The sequence below is a fragment of the Bombina bombina genome, chromosome 4, assembly GCF_027579735.1.
Source record: "Bombina bombina isolate aBomBom1 chromosome 4, aBomBom1.pri, whole genome shotgun sequence".
Taxonomy (NCBI): Eukaryota; Metazoa; Chordata; class Amphibia; order Anura; family Bombinatoridae; genus Bombina; species Bombina bombina.
The window spans coordinates 603590530-603618219 of NC_069502.1; the positions used below are offsets into that span (position 1 = coordinate 603590530).

The following is a 27690-nucleotide window of genomic DNA, read 5'->3' on the forward strand; positions in this document are numbered from 1 at the left end:
ATATATATATATATATATATATATATATATATATATATATCTCTGTTCTAGACTTACAGAGTAAATGAACTGTGCATACCCAATATGAAGGTTTTTATGCCACATACAGTTTTGATATTGCATAATATATTACTGGGGCTAATGACTACATGGCAAAATATTTAAAAGGTACTGGACAATAAAGGCTTAAAAAAAAAAAAAACTTTTCAAAAATAAATACAGCATGTTGCATATGTATTTTATTAACACTGAACAGCAAGCCAATGAACTTTATATTTCATACCTGAGAGGGTCCTATTGCACCCATCCCCAGACTGCACTATCCTGTCAATGGAGCGGGCGGTATGGCTCATTATTGGCTTCAATGCCAAAACAAAAACCAGCTTTGGACTGTGTGGTGGCTGAGTAAGCGCAATAGGTTATCTTGAACAATACATAGGTACTATTCAGTGCAATGTTTGAGCTATTTAGATTTATTTTAACTTTACTGATCCTTTAAAGTAAAAATAATTTTATGTGCGTGCACAACAGTTACATTACAAACGGGGAATATCTGCCATCTTGTGTGCCTGAATAATAATAATAATAAAAAACAAAACTTTCTACCCCACACTGAAAACTGGTTACTTGAACTTCACACTATAATATACATTAATAAAAGAATACTGTCTGTTTAGATAAATAAGGCTCATACACAATGTAATGTGCTATGCATATGCCGACAAGCAATAATGAAATAGTTGTTAAGTAATCTTATCCTGCCTGAAAAATCACAACAGGTGTCTTAAGCAATCAGCCCCCCCCCCCTTCTATTCCTTGGTGGGTACTTATTCCATCACTACCAAACTGCATGGATCTGCAGCACCATATGTGCAAATAGAGTTAGGTGACATATTACTCAGATGTTGAGCACTCTGATATTACTCAGTAGCTTTATATTTCCATGTATTACTGTATAACACAGCTAGGACAAGGACTTATCAGATCTTCTTGTGAAAGTTATGTTGTCCCTTACAGGAATGCTAAAGACAAAATACTGTTCATAAACCGTTCTAAGCTATGCATGTATTTAACCAGTTAAAAGGGGCGTGAATGTTTATTTTTAGTAAAGATATTACATGGACATTAAACTCAACATACAATTCCCACATAAACAGCTTAATTACGCACACTGAACAAAACATTACAAAAGCACTTTCATTATGTAGCATGAATTTAAATATAAAAACGAATGTTTTTGCAGAGAAGCTGAAGTTCCTACAGCAAATATCAGAACCCTGAGACTCTTACATGCTGCACAGGGATTGCTTAAAAAGGGACAGTCTAGTCAAAATTAAACTTTCATGATTCAGATAGGGAATGCAATTTTAAACAACTTTCCAATTCACTTTTATCATCAAATTTGCTTTGTACTCTTGGTATTCTTTGTTGAAAGATACACCTAGGTAGGCTCATATGCTTATTTCTAAACCCTTTAAGTTCGCCCCTTATTTCAATGCATTTGGCAGTTTTTCATAGCTAGAGGGCGTAAGTTCATGTGTGCCATACAGATAACATTGTGACCACATCCGTGGAATTACAAATGAGAGGTCACCGATTGGCTAAATGCAAGTCTGTCAAAAGAAATCAAATAAGGGGGCAGTCTGCAAAGGCTTAGATACAAGGTAATCACAGGAGGTAAAAAGTCTATTAATATAACCATGTTGGTTAATCTTTTTAAACAATAACAATTCTGGATTAGCGTGTCCCTTTATTATGTAACCTGATGATCGCCCTTTGATTTTTTTAAAAAAAAAATTTAAGTCTAATTTGTCACCTAAAAGTATACTTATTGAAGCGCAAAGCCATCCTTTTCTGCACAGCTGTTTTTTCAAATTGTGCATCACAGGCTCCCTCTTTAATCTCGCAGAGAGCTCTGTGGCACCATTAAACTACAAGTAGCCCACATCCCGCATTAGGTAAAGATCCAATGCACACTATATCCAGCACAAATAACCCAGTAATGTGTGCAGGCTGTAGAAGGGCTACTGCAAGGCCCCACAAGTAATAGCGGAGTACAAGGAAACAGCCGCACCACTTGTAATTTCCTTACCTGCTGTTTGCTCCCATTATTAACATGGAATAAAGACTTTGGAAATAACAAGTGGCGCATTAGGTAAAGATGTCGGCTGCATTACATGTGCGAGAGAGCGCTACATGTAGGCATTTTACAGCCTGTCTATGAAACTTAAGCAAAGCACAATTTTTACAGCAAAAGCAAGAAAAATTATGTTGAATGTATATAATCACAATGTTGTTTCATTTTCATGAATTAATTTGTGCCCCTATAACTTCTGAATTTTGTAAGCTAGGATGAAATGTATTTATTTTTTTATTTACACAGCGGATTGTGGATTATTTTTAGTAGCAGCATTATAGAGACAAAAGGAAACACTTAGATGTATCAAAAAACGCCAACAACTTTTAAAAGTGTCTCATTACAGAAACAGACACTCAAAGGTGGATTATTTCTTTATATTATAGCAGAATAATACTGTAAGTAAATGATTGTGCATTTGAAATATACTCTTGCACATTATATCCCACATAATACAAATCAAATCCAAAAGCAGAACATATTACAGTTATATAAACAGAAGACAACATAGATCTAGAAGGCAGATAACAAGTCAGCTTAGACACCAGAGCCCTCTGCTGGGGAAACCAAAGAAGTGCAACACTGAAACTGAACCATTGATGATTGCAAGCAAAACAACCAGATGCTGCAGAGCTGTCAAGTAACAATACCATAAAGTGTGACAAACTATTTGCATTCTTTTCCCCAGATCTAACTGAGGAAACAAACTCTCACACTGTGAAAGAAATGGCAACAATTAAATTGTGCAAGTCACCTTCATTTGATAGGCTGCTCCAGAATTGTTATTGTTTAAAAAAAGAGATAATCCCTTTATTACCCATTCCCCAGTTTTGCATAGCCAACCTTGTAGCTAAGCCTCATTTCAGTTATTTTAACAGATTTGCATTTTAGCCAACCAGTGCCCTCTCATAAGTAACTCCACGGACGTGAGCACAATGTTATCTACATGGCACACATGAAATAACCCTCTAGCTGTGAAAAAATGTCAAATGCATTCAGATAAGAGGCAGCCTTCAAAAGGTTTAGAAATTGGCATATTATCCTACCAAGGTTTAGCTTTCAAAAGAGAATACCAAGGAAACAAAAGCAAATTGTATGCTAAAAGTAGATTGTAAAGTTGTTTAGCATGGCCTATCTTAATCATGAAAGTTTAATTTTGACTTGACTGGCCCTTTAAAGGGACAGTAAGCACTTTGTGAATTTTATAGAAAATGTTTAGTTATGTGTAAACAACTTTTCAATATATTTTCATTATTTATTTAGTCCCCTTTAACCATTAGTACATTCCATGCCGGCCTAACACCGCTGGGCTTTAATGACATTAGGATGGCATGGAACGTCCTACCATATACAGCGTCCTGCAGCTCCCCCTTTGACATAGGCAAGGATTGGCTTGGGGGCAAGCCTAGCAGTTAAAGGGACATGAAAGCCAATTTTTTTCTTTCGTGATTTAAAAAAAGAGCATGTCATTTTAAACAACTTTCTAATTTACTTCTATTATCTAATTTGCTTCATTCTCTTGATATCACTTGCTGAAAAGCATATCTAGATATGCTCAGTAGCTGCTGATTGGTTGCTGAACCTAGAGGCTTTGTGTGATTGGCTCACACATGTGCATTGCTATTTCTTCAACAAAGGATATCTAAAGAATTGAGCAAATTAGATAATAGAAGTAAATTGGAAAGTTGTTTAAAATTGCATGCCCTATCTGAATCATGAAAGTTTAATTTTGACTAGACTGCCCCTTTAAGGCAGCTCCCCAAGATCCGACCCCAGCCTTTAAATCACAAGATCACATTGATGAACACGCAATTTCATTTTTACATTAGAACTTTCTGATGTGAACACCATAGCGCCGCCACAAAGTAAAAATATGAATTAGAGCTGTGTTTTTGTAACATACTCACACTGTAAAGTGCATACAATGTACCTTCAGCAAGTTTTATTTTAGGCACTTGTGTAAGTGGCAAAGCTAAGAGCTCATCTTCCACTTCTCAAATGTATGGAACTTTTGTGCAGCCCTGAGTAGGATACCTGTAACTATCAGATGTACTGATTTTTGCCCCATGATACAGTGTAGGAATACAGGGTGGGTTGCTTTGAGCAGTTCAAATATACATACATAAAATGCAGCTCAGAACATTTACCTATATTTTTATAAGGGTTACATATAGATTATAAGGGTAACAGATTCTTTTCATAGGAAAGAACACACAGCAGTCATAAAAATGTTCAGTTTGAGAATATAACAAAAACTTTTTTTTACTTCTAGTTTAGCAACTATTCAGTACGTTTCTATCAGGTAAGTGTATTGTGCATTCTGTAATGAGCTTTGCCTGCATACAGCTGGTGAGATAAATCAGCGAGACTTGCAGGTGTAGAATGCTTAGAGTATTATAAGGAGCACCCATTTCCAGCAAAAGGAACTACTGTACCCAAACCACTGTCAGAAACTGCAGTGCACATTTAATATACAAAGTGTGATGCTGTTAGTAAGAGATGCACATAAATACACGTTTGAATATCCAAATTTGTTAAAATGAAACATTCAAGGTACAATCAGAATTTGTATAAATTGCTATCCTAAATACGTTGCTGAATAGAATATATAAATGCATTAGAACACAAAATAGAAAAGTACACATTTTAAATTTAAGGAAACATAAAAAGCACAAAACCTGAAGTCTAAAGTAATTAAAAAGGGATACTAAACCCACATTTAGCTACCAATCAACAAGTGCTACAAAGGTGCTGAACCAAAAATGGGCCGGCTCCTTAATTTACATTCCTGCCTTTTCAAATAAAGATACCAAGAGAACAAATAAAAATTGATAATAGGAGTAAATTAGAAAGTTGCTTAAAATTGCATGCTCTATCTGAAAAGAAACAATTTTTGGTTTAGTGTCCCTTTGACACACAAAACACAGAATGCAACAACTCTGCCATATCATGCTTTGCTATATTGTACTGTGCTTGTCTCCTTTTCAAACAGAAATGAAGGGAAATCCGCTACCAGAGATATAGCAACATGTACCTCGTCCCACAAGTCCCAGTATACAGCAACACCACATCAGGAGCAACAATGGGATTTTAGCTATGTGCTTTTTTTATGGTTAAACATATGGGGTCGATGACACTCCTTTAGAAGAGCTTATCAAATGATTTAGCTACAAAAAATTTAAAAAAAAAACGCAGACTTTAATGGTGAATTTTGTAGAAAAAGATAAACTTTTGTAAAGGACTGTGAGCGACATCATGGCTCCTAGGGGATACTAATGTAATACGAGCATGCTCTAACAGGCTAGAGAATGCTATAGGTGTCACTTTAAGAGTTAGGCTGCAGTTGGAGTAACAATGGTATTCTCTCACCTCAGCACCTCCCATCCATTTAGGCTCTTCAGGAAATTCAGCACATAACACATCCTTTGATTGGTCCGTTCCCAAGACATGATAATAAAGCTTCTGGTTCAGGTTGGTTGACGTTTCCGTTCCTTTAAAAACATAGCATGTTCAAAGTCATCATACACCGCAATATGGTGAGAAACATAAATCACTAAACAAGGAGATTGTTTGCTGTTATTTGAAGTAAACTTAAAAGGACCCAGTCAAAATGCAATGCCCATAGATAAATGACATCTTTAAATAGAAACATATTTGCAAGTATTAGCTAAAATGCTTCCATTAAAATCTTATTACTATTTTGGTGCATGTGAAGCTTAGCTAGATATTGTCAGTGCACCAGCATTTTAAATACTGCAGCTGCTCAGTGTGCCAGCAGGGCTTGTATCATGTCAGCAATTGAGAAATAGAGTCATTACCAGATGGTACAAGCACCTAAGGTTCTCTGAGCAAGAGCTACGGTTAAAATGCTGGTGCACGGTGCATACTTAAATACACTTTTGAAACAGCTATAGCTTTTATTAGAAGCATGCTTGCCAAAACATGTATATTACAAAAATGCTTCTACTTAAAACTAAAATCCATCCATATAGATTCCAATGTTGTCTAGAATGCCCCTTTTAAGAGTACAGGTAGGCTTTTTCTCATGTAACATAGGGGAAGAGAAACAACCATATTCTGTAATGTAATTGATTTAACTCAAACATTAAAAAAGAAAAATAGTTATATGTGGAATAATTGATACATAGAGGCAAGTGTGTGTATATATACTCTTCTCAGATGGCAACAGATTATCCCTCTGAGGAAATGAGCAGAGAAGCTCACGAAGCGCGAAAGGTAACGTGACAGTCGCCCTGACGTCACTTCCGATTACACGCTCGGTCACGCTACAGTTTCAACAGAGCGAAAAAAACGGCAACCTAACTAGTTTTTTTTTTATATATATACAGATCATTTTAGCGGATCTAGCATTCTATTTTATTGGATCTTGCCAAATATAAGTACAGGTAGCCTTAAGTTTACGCCAGGGTTAGGTTTCAGAAGCAATGGTTGTAAATCGAAACCGTTGTAAATTGAAACCCAGTTTATAATATAAGTCAATGGGAAGTGAGGGAGTTAGGTTCCTCTCAAAATTGTCATAAGCAACACCTAATACATTGTTTTTAAAGCTTTGAAATGAAGACTTTAAATGCTAGACAGCATTATAAACAGTATCACATAATCACACAACACAGAATATATAATTAAACTAAGTTAAAGGGACAGTAAAGTCAAAACTAAACTTTCATGATTCTGATAGGGCATGGAATTTTAAACCACTTTGCAATTTAATTTCATCATCAAATTTGCTTTGTTCCCTTGGTGGTATTTTTGAAAAGCTAAACCTAGCTAGGCTCAAACTGATTTCTAAACTGTTGAAAACCACCTCTTAGCTCAGAGCATTTAGAAAGTTTTTCACAGTTAGACAGTGTTAGTTCATGTGTGTCATATAGATAACATTGTGCTCACTACCGTGAAGTTATTTAGGAGTCTTCACTGATTGAATACACTGCATGTCTGTCAAAAGCACTTAGATAAGGAGGCTGTCTGCAGAGGCTTAGATACAAGGTAATCACAGAGGTAAAAAGTATATTAATATACAGTAACTGTGCAAAAATGGGGAATGGTTAATAAAGGGATTATCTATCTTTTTAAATAAGAAAAATGTTAGTGTTTACTGTCCCTTTAAATGAACAAAAACATTTGCTAAAACAGTATTATAACCTAATAAAATAATCACACAGCACAGAAAATATAATCAAACTAAGTTTAATGAACAAAAATGTTTTTTTACTTGCATTTTTCAGCAAACAGTTCTCTGCATTGTTAGCATGTTAGATAATATTGGGTCTGCACCTATTCTATGCATTTCAATCTGCAGTGATTAATAGGCAGTTAGGCACCCTCACCTCAAGCAGCTGGCAGGAAGATAATAGGGAAGTGGCTGCTCAATAGCTAATGTCTGTTATGTGTACACAGATCAATTTCAGACCTGTTAAGCTTGCATAACTTTGCTGTAACACAAGCGGACAGCTCCACCTACTGGCTATTTAAATCAATGCACTGCTTTTCAATAGATTTCAATAGCAGTCACATGACTGAAAAAAAAGGTTGTTATTCTGAAACGGCACAAATTGAACCGGCGTAAACCGAGGGCTACCTGTATAACGAAAGTGCAAAAGTAATACTGTAGGCAAAGTTATGAATAAAAAGTACAAAATGGACTTTTTATTCATAACTTTGCCTACAGTATTACTTTTGCACTTCCGCTATTTCCTGGACCAGAAACTGCAGGTAAAGGGAGCTCTCATTTGCCTCTGGGATTCTGCAATCCTGACTGGTCGTCTTAGACATGTGATCGGACAACACCTCAGTTGTGGATTCGGATACCGCTCTTAGCGGCGGTTTGTTTCAACTGAAGCAGAGACTTCAACGCTTGCATACCGGACAAGCACACTTAGATGCGGTGAGTGGGCACAGCTATAAGCAGTTAAGCAAAGGCTGCTTTTTGGGTCCCTGTCCCGCTGGTGTCAGTGCGTTAGACACGCATATAAGGGCTGATCCAACGGGCATCTGTCTTGATCCTTAACAGAGGAAATCACAAGCGTTTATAAATCACACAACAAACTATTACACATGACTAGAGGTTTGTCAATGTATATGGCAACCAGTTTATAAGGGGCAAATTGTCACGTTGTTTACTTGCGACTACTACACTGGGACTTTGATTTGAGCAAACCTTTTTTCTTGGATAGATATATAGAGATATATTACATATATATATATATATATATATATATATATAAATATCCAAACAGGTGCACTCACTGTGACATAAGACATCCGCCGGGGTGCTGCGTTGAAAACATATAGCAATATCCGTTCAACCCCTCAAGGTAGAAAAACGCTTCACTCTCCGGTCTTATTCAAAAATCCTTTATTAGGTATCCAGCATCAAATGACAAAGTTCCCAAACGTTTCGATACCAATTGGTATCTTTTTCAATGGGTAATCAGAACATATCTATCCTAAAAGAAGGTTCCTAATACTAACCACAAACCACTCACCTATATACACCTGTAAAGCATCCCTGTCACTTCCGGTGTATCAGAAGCCGCCCCACCACGCGCATGCGTCCAGGAGTTAGCCAACCGCATGGCTAATTAGCATATTCAATCACGTAATGACGTTTGCGTTCCAACCACGCATAGTTACTCCTGCTAATACGCATGCCCGGGTGGCTGAAGTTCCAATGACACCGGACTAACTATTACAAGTATAACTACTCTAAAGTGTAAAAAAACGGATATTGCTATATGTTTTCAACGCAGCACCCCGGCGGATGTCTTATGTCACAGTGAGTGCACCTGTTTGGATATTTGTACATTGTTAATTTGGTTTGCACCCTGCGCATTGTGAATTCTGTTTGACTGAATATAAGTGACTATGGTTACTACTATCAACTATATTACTACTAATGCTTAATATATCCCTGTGAAGTGCCATTTCTTCACTTGCAGCTATACTGACTTTAAGTTTACTGCTGTGTTTGTTTTTAAATCACATGGTGTTGTGAATACTACCTGGGTTTTTCAATAGACCGGTTAACCTATTAAGGACAGGCTGAATTTATAGCGGATATAATTACTTGATCAACCGACATGGAAGTGAGTGGATCCGCTGCTACTGACACTCCTAATATTGGTGATGACACTGTCAATAGGGAATCCTTTATATTTACAGAAGCAGATGCAGAGCGCATCCTTGCAAATACAGACTTGCGTGAGTTGAGAGGAGAGACACCTCTAGATGTTTATCACAAATTGTTGAATTTACAGAAAAGAGAGGTAGATCACCATCTACATACTGTGTACTTGTCCAATTACCATCGTAATAAAAATATACCACGGGTTTTCGCATTAAGAATACACCCACGATAGGTAGGGCAAACCCTGAATTCTGTAGGAAGTGGTGCTCAATCTTAAACAAGTGCTCATATGACCTCATTTTATTGGTGATTGAGGAATCCAATAGATTATTACATCTAATTAGAGTGGAAATCAATGAGGTTAAAGAGATGAGCTACCAGATCCTAACGGAAGATACAGGGGAAGATTGGATTAACAAATTACAGGGACAAGTTAATAAATATAAAAATGATTTGTTAACTTTTAAGAATAACAAATTAATGACTGTAGAGACTGATTACAGGGAGAGAAGAGTGTATAGGTGGCTCTATGGGAAAGAGGACAATAGACCACAATTTAGACGTAGGAGACGCTTTAATAATAGAAACATTGCTGACACTGTTGACAGTAGTGGAGGCGATTCATCTGGGCCAGATAATGATGAGTCCAACCCAAATGTTAATACTGGTCACCCTTTAGGTGGGGTAAGCACCAGATCTTCCAAAAAACCTCCGCTTCCAGCAAAGCAAAACGAGCAAGACCGCACACGAGGAGGGGAGGATTCAAAGAAAAAAACAGGCAAGAAAAAGTAGATATTATCTACAATTTAAGTGATAGAGCTCTAAGTATAGATGAGAAAAGTTTGCTAAATAAGGGCCTGTCCTTTGTCCCCACTCCAGCTGTAGACAAATTCAAAATGAATGTTGAAACCTACAAATTGCAGAGACAGCTTAGGATCAAGGATTTTTTTAAAAATAGTGAACAAAATAGTGTCAGCAAGTTCAAAAGTCAGAGCAAGTTTGATCCAATCAACTTAAACCCTTCTATCCGTAGTTTTTCACGCATGATTAATGATACGTGTGAACGAGCAAAAGTGGAAAATTTGTTCCCTAACCTCACTAAAGGGGAAAAGGAGGCTCTAAAGAGTTTAAAGAATGATAACACGATCATTATTCATTCGGCGGATAAAGGAGGCTCTATAGTGGTTCAAAATTATGTTGACTATAGAGAGGAAGCCTATAGACAGCTGACTGATAATCGCATCTATTGTAAACTAAGAGGAAATCCAATAAATACATTTAAGAAGGAATTGGATCTTATATTGAAATATGGGCTAGAATCAGGTATGATTGATGAAAATGAATTTGAATATATGACTACTGCATTTCCGGTTATTCTGGTATTATACCTATTGCCCAAAGTACACAAGACTCTGATTAAACCGCCTGGCAGACCTATTGTGTCTGCCAGGGATTCTTTGTGTTCTAATGTGGCCATTTTTATAGATCATCACCTACAGCCAGTTGTAAAGGAGTCATATTCCTTTATACTGGATTCTCCCTCACTCATTCGGAGGTTACTTGCTTGGAATGAACTTGGCCCAGATGACCTACTTGTTACAATGGATGTTGACAGCTTATACACTGTCATCCCGCATGATGGTGGTGTACAGGCAGTCAGATCCATGTTAAGTGAGTCATTGGCGTATGCGGGACCACCCATTGAGTTCCTATTGGAACTATTGAGGTTTTGTCTGGAAAAAAACTTTTTCAAATTTGAGAAGGAGTTCTTCTTACAAATATCAGGAACTGCAATGGGTTCAAATATGGCTCCCGCATACGCCAATCTGTATATGTCTTGGTATGAGACTATGGTCATGCACATTCGCACAATTGATAAAATTAAACTGTACGTCAGATATATTGACGATGTGTTTTTGGTATGGAGAGGGTCAGAGGAATCCCTAGAACAGTGGGTTGACAGCTTAAATCAGCTTGAGTCAACTATTCGATTTAAGGTTGCCCATAACAGGGTGAGCATACCATTCCTAGATCTAAATATATCTGTTTATACAGAAGATGATTGTTACAAATTTTCTACCTCCTTATATTCAAAACCGACGGATAGAAACTCATTGTTGCTATCCACAAGTTTTCACCCTGAACATCAAAAAAAGAGTGTGGTATCCTCTCAACTCACGCGGGTGGCCCGCAATAACACATTAAGAGAGACTAGAAAAGTACAGGAGGATGAAATGATTATGAAATTGGAGCAACGAGGATATGCAAGAAATTTGATAACACAGGTGCAAACCAACCTGGCCGGGGATGATCAAGTATCTTTGCTACAACCACATGATCCTACTGATAAGGTGGAAAACAATAGCGATATCATTAACTTTGTTAGCACGTTCAACCCCGTGTCCAAGATATTGTCTGAGTCTGTCAAGAAGAACTGGGACATTATTAATACTGACAAATCACTACCATTCCTGCATACATCAGCCCCACGGATGGCTTATAAGAGAGCACCCAATTTGAAGGATTTACTTGTCCATAATGACCCTGTGAAGTGCTATGAAAAAAGTACTTGGCTGGATAACAGGAAAAAAGTTGGCTGCTATAGATGTGGGGATTGCACTACGTGCAATAGTATGTTAACAGGGATGTTCTTTCACCACCCACACACTGGGAGAAAATACAAGATTTTGCACAGATTGTCATGTATGAGTACGTATGTTGTATACATACTAATGTGTCCATGTTCGCTGGTCTATGTGGGGAAGACCTCTACTACATTTCGTGATAGAATGGCCAATCATCGCCATGCGATTAGACAAGCGATAGACAAGAAAACATCTGATCAACCGGTCGCCAGACATTTTCTTCAAGCTGGGCACACAGCGGCTAGTTTAAGGACTATGCTGATTGATCATGTGCCCCCCTTACGAAGGGGCGGAGATAGGAACACGAAACTACTCCAAGTTGAGACCTCCTGGATTTATCGTTTAGACACAGTGGCTCCCAAGGGTCTGAATGTACAGATGGACTTTGGTGTCTTCCTTTAAGTGAAATGTCCATGATTTATCAGTCTAGGTCATCAACACCTAGGAAGATGGACTGGTCCAGAATATATGGGTACATAAAGTCTCTGAAAGTATGGTGTTCAGTGTATTGCGGTAGCCACAACTAAGTTTCTTACTGCACTCCAATTGGCATAGAAGCTATATGTTTTATTGTTAATTATAGTATTACATACTTTATCTAGGAAATAGACATTTTGGAGATTGTGGATAGGATAATTAAGGGGCAGTGATTAGCTTAGCAAACTGTATATAAAGATGCAAAGTATCTTACTTAAGATGCTATAAATATAAGGAACAAAGTCTGTTTTGAGAACTCAGGTAGTCATATTATTTTTATAGATTTTAATTTGGTATAGATAGTTTTTTTACACTTTAGAGTAGTTATACTTGTAATAGTTAGTCCGGTGTCATTGGAACTTCAGCCACCCGGGCATGCGTATTAGCAGGAGTAACTATGCGTGGTTGGAACGCAAACGTCATTACGTGATTGAATATGCTAATTAGCCATGCGGTTGGCTAACTCCTGGACGCATGCGCGTGGTGGGGCGGCTTCTGATACACCGGAAGTGACAGGGATGCTTTACAGGTGTATATAGGTGAGTGGTTTGTGGTTAGTATTAGGAACCTTCTTTTGGGATAGATATGTTCTGATTACCCATTGAAAAAGATACCAATTGGTATCGAAACGTTTGGGAACTTTGTCATTTGATGCTGGATACCTAATAAAGGATTTTTGAATAAGACCGGAGAGTGAAGCGTTTTTCTACCTTGAGGGGTTGAACGGATATATATATATATATATATATATATATATATATATATATATATATATATATATATACACATATATACACACACACACATATATATGTATGTATGTGTGTGTGTATATATATATACATACATACATACACATATATACAGTGTATATATATATATATATATATATATATGTATATATGAACAACAAAGAAACGAGGACTAGCTGGATCGTTTGCAACCAAGTGGATTTATTCAGGAATAGGTGATAAAACACTCAGTGGTGTACAAGGTAAGGTGTTATAGATCCGACGCGTTTCGCGCATGTGCAATGCGCTTCATCAGAGATCTTCAGGTGTGTTCCACAGGTAAGTTAATAAGCGTTAAGACAGCCAATCAGGAACATTTAAAATACATTTGAACAAAGTGCTGTTGTGAGTAATGTTTGTGACAAGTGAAAAAAGTTTTTTTTTTTTCAATGCAAAAGTGCAATGTTAAAATAACTGATTGCAAGGTATGTGTCAAAATAGAATGCAATTTATAATAAATTACTTCATTGTCATAGAAAAGGTACTTAAGAAAAAAATAAGAAATGACATAATGAGGAATGAAAAATGGCATAGTTGTCTCTAATAATGCTGCTAGACTTGAATAAAATAAAATAAATTAAAAAATAAGAAAAAAAATAAAAATAACAATAACTGATACCTATTACGGTAATACATAAATAAATATAAATATCAGTCATACTAATCGTAAATGGGAAAGAAGTCTGGAAAGGCCATCAGAGGCGGCTGCCATTAAACATGGAAATTTATATGCAGAACACTGAAAGTATATATATCCTATATTATAAAAGACAAGTGTTTGTCTGAAGCCGTCATGCGCAGTTCAGACAAACACTTGGCCTTGCGCACCCACCCGACCTCGCACGCGCACCCCTGCAGGTGAAAACAGCAGCGCGAGGACCGGGCAAGTGAAAGGGCAGAGCTGATCGCACGCGCAGGGGTGTAAATAACAGCAGCGCAAGGACCGGCAAGTGGCACAGCTGATCAGACGCGCATCCCTGCGAGAGAGAGCGAGAGAGAGAGTGAGAGAGCGAGAGCGCGAGAGAATGAATATAACACAACACGGCCCGTGTGAACGGGCTTTAGGACTAGTATATATATATATAAAAGACATATATATATATATAAAAAGACTAAGTGAGCATGTAAATACGTAAATATGTTAAAATTAAAAGTAAAATGATAACAGTTTAAACAAATTTTGAAATAATAACTTGAGAATATGTAAAATACTGCTTGAGCTCAGTTATAAACCTAAATCAGGGCTGTCTAGGTAATCAAATAGTGATGATTATACATACTCTACAGATACCAAATAATATTATATATATATATATAGTGAACAGTCCTATAAGGTTATGCTCAATTGTGTAGTAATTACATATAAAGAACATCTAACTACTAGCTACTCTATACTCACTGCTCTAGAGGAAATTAAGATATAATCTGGTGTAAAATATAAATATATCAGTTTAATACCCCCTGCACAACTAAATATTTTAATAACTTAAATGTGACTACAAGTACATTATCCTAAGCTGATACTGTTTATCTTGCATGTATAATAACTAGTATTTATATAGCGCCTTTCTCCCAGTGGGACTCAAAGCGCTTTTTCAGCGCTCGCTCTCGGAATTCACCAAATCGGCAGCTGAATAGTAATAGTTGTTATTATTACCCAATTTAATGGTACTCATTTTATCGACCTCGGAAGGATGAAGGGCTGAGTCAGCCCTGCCGGGATTTGAACCTGTGACCTTGGATCTTTTAAACAGGCTTTTGTTGTAGTCAGGGCATTTACCAACTGAGCTACCTCACCGAGAATTGCTCATAGAAATGACTTGTATACTTGAAACTAGAATCAGATTGTCTGTTGGGTATTGGTATTTACTATTAGCTATTTGTAACTCAAAGGGACTGTGGGCTCAGAGAAAAAATAGCATTATAGTGTAAATCAAAACAATTATGACTAGTCTAAAAATAAATCTAAATCTTGTCTCTTATTAATGCCTTTTGGATATTTTGTTTGAAGAGTAAAAATCCAAAATGCCTCTTGTCTAAGTAATTTGCCTATTCTGTCCCCACCTCTGATGTCTCTTCTGATGTGATCAATGCCTACAAAATGAAACAAATGTTTGGTGTGTAGGCCATGTGTTCTAAAATGTTAAGCCACAGGTGTTTTAGGTTTATCTTCCTCTAGGGATAAAAGGTGTTCCCTAATTCGATCTTTTAAAAGGCGAGAGGTAAGTCTCACATATTGGAACGAACACTGTAGGCATGTTACTAGATAAATAACAGATGCTTGTGCAATCTATGCGATGTTTGATACGATAGGTAAGACCTGTTTGGGAAGATGTGAAATGCTCTGTTTTGTTAGTATAATTGCAACATTTATAAATGTGGCCACATTTGTAGAAACCATTTGGGATAAATAGCCAATTTGAAGATGTACTTGGTTTATTGAAAAAGTGTTTTTTAGTTTTTTCACCTACAGTAGGGGCTTTTTTGGCTACACATCTGATATGTTTTTTTGAAATGTCTTGTAATTGATTATCACTCTGTAATATAGGTAAATATTTGAGGACTATGTCACAGATCTTATGATATTGTTTACTATAGGCTGTTGAAAAAACTACATTGTTAGTTTGTGTGGGAATTTGAGTAGTTGTATCTTTTTGTTTATAGAAACCTGATAATAGTTTGTTCCTATCCATTTTGCTAACCTCTTGAGCTGTTGACAATAAAAGGTTCTTTCTGTAGCCTTAATAAGATAATAATACACACATTATATATGTGTGTATGTATATGTGTGTATGTATATGTGTATATATATATATATATATATATATATATATATATATATATATATATACACATACACACATACACATACACATATATAATGTGTGTATTATTATCTTATTAAGGCTACAGAAAGAACCTTTTATTGTCAACAGCTCAAGGGGTTAGCAAAATGGATAGGAACAAACTATTATCAGGTTTCTATAAACAAAAAGCCTTAATAAGATAATAATACACACATTATATATGTGTGTATGTATATATATATATATATATATATATATATATATATATATATATATATATATATATATATATATATATATACACACACACACAATGAAGGCCGAAACGATCGTCTGGGGTTGCTGTGTTCCTTGTTCAGAGAGGAATTGCCTGGTATTTCGGCGCTGGACTGACCGTAATAGGCGGGATCAGACTGATATACTACAGGAAAGTTCTACTCTGCGAAAAGCTTGTTGTTCGTTCCTGTGAGTGCATTTCTCTGTATGTATGTATGTATGTATGTATGTATGTATGTATGTATGTATGTATGTATGTATGTATGTATGTATGTATGTATGTATATATATATATATATATATATATATATATATATATATATATATATATATATATATATATATATATATATATATATATATATATATATATATATATATATATATATATATATATATATATATAAAAACACACATACATATATACACACACATACACATATACTGTTGTATGCAAAAGTTTAGGCACCCCTGACAATTTCCATGATTTTCATTTATAAATAATTGGTTGTTTGGATCAGCAATTTCATTTTGATCCATCAAATAACTGAAGGACAAGGTAATATTTCAGTAGTGAAATGAGGTAACGCCCCTTGTTATGACCAAATAACTCAATCTTTGTTTCATCAGTCCACAGCACCTTCTTCCAAAATGAAGCTGGCTTGTCCAAATGTGTGTTTGCATACCTCAAGCGACTCTGTTTGTGGCGAGTGTGCAGAACAGGATTCTACCGCATCACTTTACCATACAGCTTCTCCTTATGCAAAGTGTGCTGAATTGTTGAACGATGCACAGTGACACCATTTGCAAGTCTTTGGAGGTGGTCTGTGGGCTGTTTTTGACCGTTCTCACCATCCTTTGCCTCTCCGATATTTTACTTGACCTGACACTTCTGGCCTTAAGAACTGTGCCTGTGGTCTTCCATTTCCTCACTATGTTCCTCACAGTGGACACTGACAGCTTAAATCTCTGCGATAGCTTTTTGTAGCCTTCCCTTAAACCATAATGTTGAACAAACTTTGTTTTCAGGTCATTTGAGAGTTGTTTTGAGGCCCCCATGTTGCCACTCTTCAGAGGAGAGTCAATGAGAACAAAACAACTTGCAATTGGCCACCTTCTCATGATTGGATGCACCTGTCTATGAAGTTCAAGGCTTAATGGGCTCAACAAACCAATTGTGTGTTCCAATTAATCAGTGCTAGGTAGTTACGTATTCAAATCAACAAAATTACAAGTGTGCCCAAATTTATGCACCTGTCTAATTTTGTTTTGATGCATATTGCACATTTTCTGTTACCTCATTTCACTACTGAAATATTACTGTGTCCTTCAGTTATTTGATAGATCAAAATGAAATTGCTGATCCAAACACCCAATTATTTACAAATGAAAATCATGGAAATTGTCAGGGGTGCCTAAACTTGTGCATTCTATATTATAAAAGGCAAGTGTTTGTCTGAAGCCGTCATGCGTAGTACAGACAAACACTTGGCCTTAGAAAGCGCACAGCTGATCGCACGCGCACCCACCCGACCTCGCACCCCTGCAAGTGAAAACAGCAGCGCGAGGACCGGGCAAGTGAAAGAGCACAGCTGATCAGACGCGCATCCCTGCAGGTACAGGAGAGAGAGAGAGAGAAAGAAAGAGAGAAAGAGAGAACGGCCCGTGTGAACGGGCTTTAGGACTAGTACAAATATAATAGAAGAGCCAGAATATTATATCTCAGGAGTGCTGTTCTCTCTTTCGATTTTTATGCAAATTGCTCTTGGGTCACCCTAAGAGTAATGGGGAAACCAGACGTGGACTTCATGCACACATGCCCTAAGAGAGATACAACTGCACCTTACTGACGAGGCCCATAGGAGACCGAAACAATCATCTGGGGTTATTGCTTCCCTTGTTCAGAAAAGAATTGCCTGGTATTTCGGCCCTAGATTGTCATTGGGTAGGGCCAGACTGATATACTACAGGATATTTTTTCTCTGTGAAGGGGCATAGTGTGCAAAAAGAACGTACACCCTGAGGAGTTACAATAAAAATGAACAGGCATGGAAGTTATTCTAGCTCTTGTTCTATCTCATGGAGTGCTGTTCTCTCTCTTTCGTGATAGAGATATATATATATATATATATTACACACAGTATATCTCCTATGTATAGCACCCCCTTGTGTTGAGACTATAATTTGACTCAAATTGTGAATGTATCTTGTTTCCTTTGTTTAGTACAAGATATAAAAGAGCTAAATCAATAATATAAACAGGCAATCACTGTGTATATGTTGCAGAGTAAGAATACTTAAGAATGGTATATGCACTTCAGACTCTGAAAGGAGTAGGGGGGGAAAAAAAAAAAATGTACTTACCGTTTACAGACATAGACAAAATAAATTATGAATGCAACTTACAAATATTTTTAGTTTGTTTTTGTTGCTTTTTCTGTAATGAATACGAATACAATATCTTTTTAGGCTACCAGAATAACACAAGAAATTACGACATACAAAAAAAAAAAAAAAAGTGGTGTGTTCATTTACAAGGACAGTAAAATACCTCTTGAATGTGTTCCACAATCCCTAGAAAGGCCAAAAATCCAATTATGTTACCTAGGTTTTCAATTCAAAATGCTACAATTTTCCGAAACCAACTATTGATTTGCAGCATTTTGAGAACCTAGGTTACGTCATTTGTTTTTATTTATCTTTCTTGAGAGCATGGGACAAGCACAGTTTTCTACACTAAAACAAGAGGCTTTTTTAAAAAAAATTAAACTAGCTTTATTAAGGTGTTATGAAACAGTGTACAAACACAATTAAAATAGTTGCAGTAGCAACTTCTGTAGTTCTTCCTTGATTATATAGTCATACCTTTCCAGTTGTAATATGTCTGTAACCTGAGTTTCCAATTCAGCTTTTGAAGGAATTGTGAGGGATTTCAACTGTCAGGAAATCAGCCCCTTTGCACTATTTATCATGATTATAACTGCTAATCAGAAGCTGGGAAAACATTAGCCATAACTCACCATCACTTTTTCCTTCTTGTGTGGGATAGCAGTTATAAAAAATTCCAACTCCATCATGTGTCCAGGACATGCAACTGAATTTCACCCTCTTCAAAACATCAGGAAGTTCTTCCAGGGTGGACACCTTCATAAATTTGATAGTCACCCAATCTGAGCCACTAGCACTCAACCCATAGGCAAAATATTCTCCATCTTCACTGAATGCATAGCCTAAACGAAACAATGTGTGGAAAAAGTCAGCACAGGTATAAACTATGCATTGTAAAATACGTGCCTAGCCAGAATCAATTCATTTAAAAAGATCAGGTTTAACAAAAAGAATAAATAAAAACACACTGAACTTAACACCGTTACATTTCCATACACATATTAATGTATTAATCTTTTTCTATTTTGTAGAATTAAAATAACACATTTGAGAGGAAAATTATGAGTTATGGGATATTGCAAAATAAACTATGCATAAAACCTACAAAGTAAGAACTGTAGATACAGTCTGTTTCCCAAAACACAATAAATTTCATTAGCAAAGATAATATAAAATATGTTGTTCTTTTTATTTAAAAAAAAATGTGTGTGCGTCAAACACATTTGGACAGATTACGAGTTTTGCGTTAGAGGCTATGCGGTGCTAACGAGCACTTTTTTCTCTCACCGCTCACTTACCTACAGCGCTGGTGTTACAGGTTTTTACAAACCCGGCGTTAAAAGGCGAGAAGTGAGCGTAGAGCAAAATTGAGCTCCTTACCGCACTCCAATACCAGCGCTGCTTAAGTCAGCGGTGAGCTGGTCGTATGTGCTCGTGCACGATTTCCCCATAGGAATCAACGGGGAGAGCCAGCTGAGAAAAAAAGTCTAACACCTGCAAAAAAGCAGCGTAAAACTCAGTAACGCAACCCATTTGATTCCTATGGCGAAACACATTTTATGTTTACACCTAACACCCTAACATGAACCCCGAGTCTAAACACCCCTAATCTTACACACTTATTAACCCCTAATCTTCCGCCCCCGACACCTACATTATTCTTATTAACCCCTAATCTGCCGCTCCAGACACCGTCGCCACCTACATTATACTTATTAACCCCTAATCTGCTGCCCCCAACATCGCCGACACCTACATTATTTGTATTAACCCCTAATCTGCCGCCCCCGACATCGTCGCCACCTACATTATACTTATTAACCCCTAATCTACCGCTCCGGACATCGCCGCCACTATAATAAACATATTAACCCCTAAACCGCCGCACTCCCGCCTCAAACAGTTAATTATTAACCCCTAATCTGCCGTCCCTAACATCGCCGCCACCTACCTACATTTATTAACCCCTAATCTGCCGCCCCCAAAGTCGCCGCCACTATACTAAATGTATTAACCCCTAAACCTAAGTCTAACCCTAACCCTAACACCCCCTAACTTAAATAGAATTACAATAATTTAAAATAAAAAAATAATATTATTACCTAAATAATTCCTATTTAAAACTAAATACTTACCTATAAAATAAACCCTAAGCTAGCTACAATATAACTAATAGTTACATTGTAGCTAGCTTAGGGTTTAATTTTATTTTACAGGCAAGTTTGTATTTATTTTAACTAGGTAGAATAGTTATTAAATAGTTATTAACTATTTAATAACTACCTAGCTAAAATAAATACAAATGTACCTGTAAAATAAAACCTAACCTAAGTTACAATAACACCTAACACTACAATTAAATAAATTAACTAAATTAAAAACAATTAAATAAATTAAATTAGCTAAATCACAAAAAAACACTAAAATTACAGAAAATAAAACAAATTACAAGATATTTAAACTAATTACACCTAATCTAATAGCCCTATCAAAATAAAAAAAGCCCCCCCCCCAAATAAAAATTAACTCCTAGCCTAAACTAAACTACCAATAGCCCTTAAAAGGGACTTGGGTGGCACTGCCCCAAAGAAATCAGCTCTTTTACCTGTAAAAAAAAAAAAATACAAACACCCCCCCAACAGTAAAACCCACCACCCACACAACCAACCCCCCAAATAAAATACTAACTAAAAAAAACTAAGCTCCCCATTGCCCTGAAAAGGGCATTTGGATGGGCATTGCCCTTAAAAGGGCAGTTAGCTCTTTTGTGGCCCAAAGCCCTAACCTAAAAATAAAACCCACCCAATACACCCTTAAAAAAACCTAACACTAACCCCCTGAAGATCGACTTACTGTTCTGAAGACCGGACATCCATCCTCAAGGAAGCGGCAGAAGTCTTCATCCAACCGGGCCGAAGTCCTCAACGAAGCCGGGAGAAGTCTTCATCCAAGCCGGGCGAAGTGGTCCTTCAGATTGGCAGAAGTCTTCATCCAGACGGCATCTTCTATCTTCATCCATCCGACGCGGAGCGGCTCCATATTCAAGACATCCGACACGGAGCATCCTCTTCATCCGGAGTCTTCTTACTGAATGACTGTTCCTTTAAGTGAAGTCATCCAAGATGGCGTCCCTTAGATTCCTATTGGCCGATAGAATTCTATCAGCCAATCGTAATTAAGGTAGAAAAAATCCTATTGGCTGATGCAATCAGCCAATAGGATTGAAGTTCAATCCTATTGGCTGTTCCATTCGTTTTGCAGTAAAGCCAAAGAAGTGTGCGGCGCCCCTAAACCTGAAAGACTAGTAATACCAGCGGTAGTTAGGACCCGTTAACGCTGCTTTTTCAGCCTAACGCACAACTCATAATCTAGTCGATTCTGTTTTTAGTGATATTTATAAATACAGTACATGGTAGGTATTTTTTTAAGTTACTTAAAATAAAATAGGCATTAATGCAAGTGAATTGTAGACTGATTTAGTGTCACGTGTATATATTTAAAAAAAACTTACATAAATATAATCTCAATGCGATACAATAAATATTAATACAATAAATAAAGTAAAATAATTTTAAAATGTAATATATGTCAACAAAAGGATTAAAACATAGTTAAGGTTAAGTGCTAGAATGCATTGCCTCAACTAAGCTGATAATAGATGTAAAGTCATTTAGGAAACACCAACAATCACCCGTTTGGTCCTGCTCATGACTGGCTGGAAGTAAGCTAACATTAGTATGTGCTTAAAGGGACATTATACACTAGATTTTTATTTGCATAAATGTTTTGTAGATGAACCATTTATATAGCCTAAACATGTTTTTTGTTTTTAAATGTATAGTTTTGCTTATTTTTAAATAACATTGCAATGATTTTCAGACTCCTAACTAGGCCCCAACGTTTTAAAGTACACTGATGTATTCCTACCTCAGCATGCTCCTGTTTGTGTAAAGAGTCTTTTCATATGCAGAGGAAGGGGGGTGAGTGTGTTTTTTTGCTATTGAACCACTTTCAGTGGGTGTTCTTGATAACCTTTTCAACAGAGCTAAACTAGGAGCTTCTTAGTAAGTTTTTAAAGGGTTTTATACTGGATTTTTAAATCAGTATGTGTGCATATTATTCTTTATAGTAGTGTCTATTACATGCAGTTAAATGGAAATTGATGTATACTGTCCCTTTAACAACAGAGGACGTGCCAGGCACGTCCTACAAAAACATGTCTAATCACCAAGCACGTGATAGTGATCGCTTCCAGCCGCTTTCAGGGTATTGCAGTGATGCCTCGATATTGAGGCATTCTGCAATACCCTTTTAAAGCCACCGACGCAGAGAGCCATAGCAGGGAGGTGGGTGGGCGGCCATTCGCTGGAGGCAGTTCCGGATCCTGAAGTGTGCACTAGTGGCCGAGCGTGCACGCGCTACATTAAGTCCAAGACTAAAGACTTTATGGGAAGGTGGGAGAGGAAAATAAATGTTGGTAAAGGGATCTGGGAAGGGGGGCAGCTACACTACAGAAAAATTGGCAGTTTTTAATAATAAAAAAAATTCAAAACCCAATTTTTTTTTGCCTACTGGGTACTGGCAGATAGTTGCCAGTACCCAAGATGGTGGCAAATAGGTAGGGGGGGGGGTTAGAGAGCTGTTTGGGGGGGGATCCAACACTGCAGAAAAAAAAAATGCCTTTTATTTTAGTACTGGCAGACTTTCTGCCAGTATTTAAGATGGCGGTGACAATTGTGAGGTGGAGTAAGAGAGGGATCAGGGGGTGGGATGTGTCAGATGGGAGGCTGATCTCTACACTAAAGCTAAAATTAACCCGACAAGCTACCTAATTAACCCCTTAACTGCTGGACATAATACAAGTGTGGTGCGCAGCGTCATTTAGCTGCCTTCTAATTACCAAAAAGCAACGCCAAAGCCATATATGTCTCCTATTTCTGAACAAAGGGAATCCTACAGAATCATTTACAAACATGTGTGCCATAATTGCACAAGCTGTTTGTAAATAATTTCAGTGAGAACCGTAAAGTTGTGAAAAAGTAAACTTTTTTTTTTTTTTTTTTTTATTTGATAGCATTTGGCGGTGAAATGGTGGCATGAAATATACCAAAATGGGCCTAGCTCAATTCTTTAGGTTGTCTACTAAAATATATATATATATATATATATATATATATATATATATATATATATATATATATATATATATATATATATATATATATATATATATATATATATATATATATATATATATATACACACACACACACACACATGTGAAGGGTTATTCAGGGATTCCTGACAGATAGTGTTACAATGTAACTATCACTAATTTTGAAAAATAAATGGTTTGGAAATAGCAAAGTGCTACTTGTATTTATTGCCCTATAAACTTGCAAAAAAAACAAAGAACATTTAACCCCTTAATGACCACAGCACTTTTCCATTTTCTTTCCGTTTGGGACCAAGGCTATTTTTACATTTCTGCGGTGTTTGTGTTTAGCTGTAATTTTCCTCTTACTCATTTACTGTACCCACACATATTATATACCGTTTTTCTCGCCATTAAATGGACTTTCTAAAGATACCATTATTTTCATCATATCTTATCATTTACTATAAAAAAAAATATAAAATATGAGGAAAAAAATCGAAAAAAACACATTTTTTCTAACTTTGACCCCCAAAATCTGTTACATATCTACAACCACCAAAAAACACCCATGCTAAATAGTTTCAAAATTTTATCCTGAGTTTAGAAATACCAAATGTTTACATGTTCTTTGCTTTTTTTGTAACTTATAGGGCCATAAATAGTAAAAGTAGCACTTTGCTATTTCCAAACCATTTTTTTTAAAAATTAGTGCTAGTTACATTAGAACACTAATATCTTTCAGGAATCTCTGAATATCCATTGACATGTATATATTTTTTTTTAGTAGACAACCCAAAGTATTGATCTAGGCCCATTTTGGTATATTTCATGCCACCATTTTACCGCCAAATGCGATCAAATACAAAAAATCGTTCACTTTTTTACAAATTTTTTACAAACTTTTGGTTTCTCACTGAAATTATTTGCAAATCGCTTGTGCAATTATGGCATAAATGGTTGTAAATTCTTCTCTGGGATCCCCTTTGTTCAGAAATAGCAGACATATATGGCTTTAGCATTGCTTTTTGGTAATTAGAAGGCCGCTAAATGCCACTGCGCACCACACGTGTATTATGCCCAGCAATGAAGGGGTTAATTAGGGAGCATGTAGGGAGCATTTTGGGGTAATTTTAGCTTTAGTGTAGTGGACAACCCCAACTATTGATCTAGGCCCATTTTGGTATATTTCATGCCACCATTTCACCGCCAAATGCAATCAAATAAAAAAAAAACGTTAACTTTTTCACAATTTTAGGTTTCTCACTGAAATCATTTACAAACAGCTTATGCAATTATGGCACAAATGGTTGTAAATGTTTCTCTGGGATCCCCTTTGTTCAGAAATAGCAGACATATATGGCTTTGGCGATGTTTTTTGGTAATTAGAAGGCCGCTAAATGCTGCTGCGCATCACGCGTGTATTATGTCTAGCAGTGAAGGGGTTAATTATGTAGCTTGTAGGGAACTTGCAGGGTTAATTTTAGCTTTAGTGTAGAGCTCAGCCTCCCACCTGAAACATCAGACCCCCTGATGCCTCCCAAATAGCTCTCTTCCCTCCCCCACCCCACAATTGTCCCCGCCATCTTAAGTACTGGCAGAAACTCTGCCAGTACTAAAATAAAAGGTATATTTGGGCTTTTTTGAGTTTTTTTTTTAGCATATTTACATATGCTGCTGTGTAGGATCCCCCCTTAGCCCCCAACCTCACAGATCCCCCACCAAACAGCTCTCTAACCCTCCCCCTCTGCCTTAATGGGCGCCATCTTGGGTACTGGCAGCTGTCTGCCAGTACCCAGTTTAGAACAAAAATGTGCTTTTTTTTAAGAAAAATCCCTTTTTCTGTAGTGTAGCTCCCCCCACACCCAAGAACAACCCCCCACCCCTCCAAGATCCCTTTTACTGAAGTTTATTTTTTTTTTAATTTTTCCCTTTTCCCCCACAGTTACCATCTCATTTTCAGTAGTATAGCGGTTCCCACCCGCTCCCACCCCGTGCACGCGCCCGCCACCCTCCACCTTATACGGCCCATCGATGGCCGCCCACCCGCCTCCCAAGTCAGCTCCCACCCACCAACGTTACCGGCCACCGATGTCCGGTGCAGAGAGGGCCACAGAGTGGCTCTCTCTGCATCGGATGGCCATGCAGGGTTATTGCAGGATGCCTCCATATCGAGGCATCACTGCAATAACCGGAAAGCAGCTGGAAGCGAGCAGCATCGCTTCCAGCTGCTTTCCACACCGAGGACGTGCAGGGTACGTTCTCAGGCATTAACTGCCTTTTTTTTTTGAGGACGTACCCTGCACGTCCTTGGTCGTTAAGGGGTTAAACATTGGGTATTTCTAAACTCAGGACAAAATTTAGAAACTATTTATCATGGGTGTTTTTTGTGGTTGTAGATGTGTAACAGATTTTAGGGGTCAAAGTTAGAAAAAGTGTGTTTTTTTTTCAATTTTTTCATCATTTTATAAAAAATAAATAGTAAATTACAAGATATGATGAAAATAATGGTATCTTTATAAAGTCCACTTAATGGCGAGAAAACGGTCTATAAAATGTGCAGGTACAGAAAATGAGTAAGAGGAAAATTACAGCTAAACACAAACACTGCAGAAATATAAAAATAGCCCTGGTCCTTAACGGTAAGAAAATTGAAAAATGGTCTGGTCACTAAAGGGTTAAAGGGATATGAAACCAAAAGGTATTTATTTGATGATTCAGATAGAATGTTGCTTAAAACTACTGTACATGCTCTAATTTACTTATATTATCAAATGTGCTTTATTCTCATGGTATTGGTTGTTAACGGATCAGCAATGCACTACTGGGAATTAGCTGAACATATCAGATAAGCCAATGAGCAGCTAGCTCACATTAATACATTGATGCTCCTGAGCCTACCTAGGAATGCTTTTCAACAAAGGATACCAAGAAAACAAAGCAATTTAGATAATAGAGTTAAATTGGAATGTTGTTCAAAATTGAATGCTTTATGTCCAATAACCCTATGCCTAGCTAAAGACATATTTGTGCAACACTAAAATACTCTCATACAGAGCATTGTATCATTGTGCTACTCTATCTCTTTATTGGGATTTTGTAAAAATACCAGCAATTTCCACCGCATTGGCAGTCCAATCCTAAACTATTTGAGATCTAAAATCTTAGTAAACACAGCAAAGCTGTGCAAGTCTGGGCATAGTTTTTGCATTTAAAAACTACTAGGCCCAGTACTAGAGTTTTGAAACCAAGAATCATTTTACATAGCTCAGAAAATAGCATTATAAAAATAAAAAAAGAAGGATTTGCAATAAAACATTTTTAAAACAACCATAAAAAGGTGAAAAAAATATAGTGTCCTATAAAGTTTTCAAGAATCTGAATGCTGATAGTAAAGTCCAAATTAAACTTTCATGATTCATATAGGGCATGTAATTTTAAACAATTTTCTTATTCACTTTAATCCTCTAATTCGCTTTGTTCTCTTGGTATTCTTAGTTGAAAGCTAAACCTAGGTAGGCTCATATGATAAGTTATAAGCCCTTGAAGGCCGCCTCTTATCTGAATGCATTTGACAGTTTTTCACAGCTAGAGGGCCTAAGTCCATGTGTTTCATATAATTAGCATTGTGCTCATGCACGTGGACTTATTTAAGAATCAGTACTCTGAAATGCAAGTCTGTCAAAAGATCTAAGATAAGGAGGTAGTCTGCAGAGGCTTAGATGCAAGGTAATTACAGAGGTAAAAAGTATATGAATATAACAGTGTTGGTTATGCAAAACTAGTAGTAAATAAAGGGGATTATCTATATTTTTAAGCAATAACATTGTTGGTGTTTACTATCCCTTTAAAGGAACAGTGAACACC

The 27690-nt window shown here is 36.8% G+C and overlaps 1 protein-coding gene across 1 annotated transcript in view; it reads right to left on the bottom strand.

Moving 5' to 3' along the window:
• Positions 1-27690, bottom strand: part of PREP (prolyl endopeptidase) — a 551073-nt gene that overhangs the window by 517501 nt on the left and 5882 nt on the right. Inside the window, exons 5-6 of the mRNA XM_053710588.1 lie at positions 19301-19510; positions 5507-5628 (exon numbers count right to left, since the gene is read on the bottom strand). Coding sequence (XP_053566563.1) covers positions 5507-5628; positions 19301-19510 — 332 coding nt within the window. The remainder of the gene's footprint in view (positions 1-5506; positions 5629-19300; positions 19511-27690) is intronic.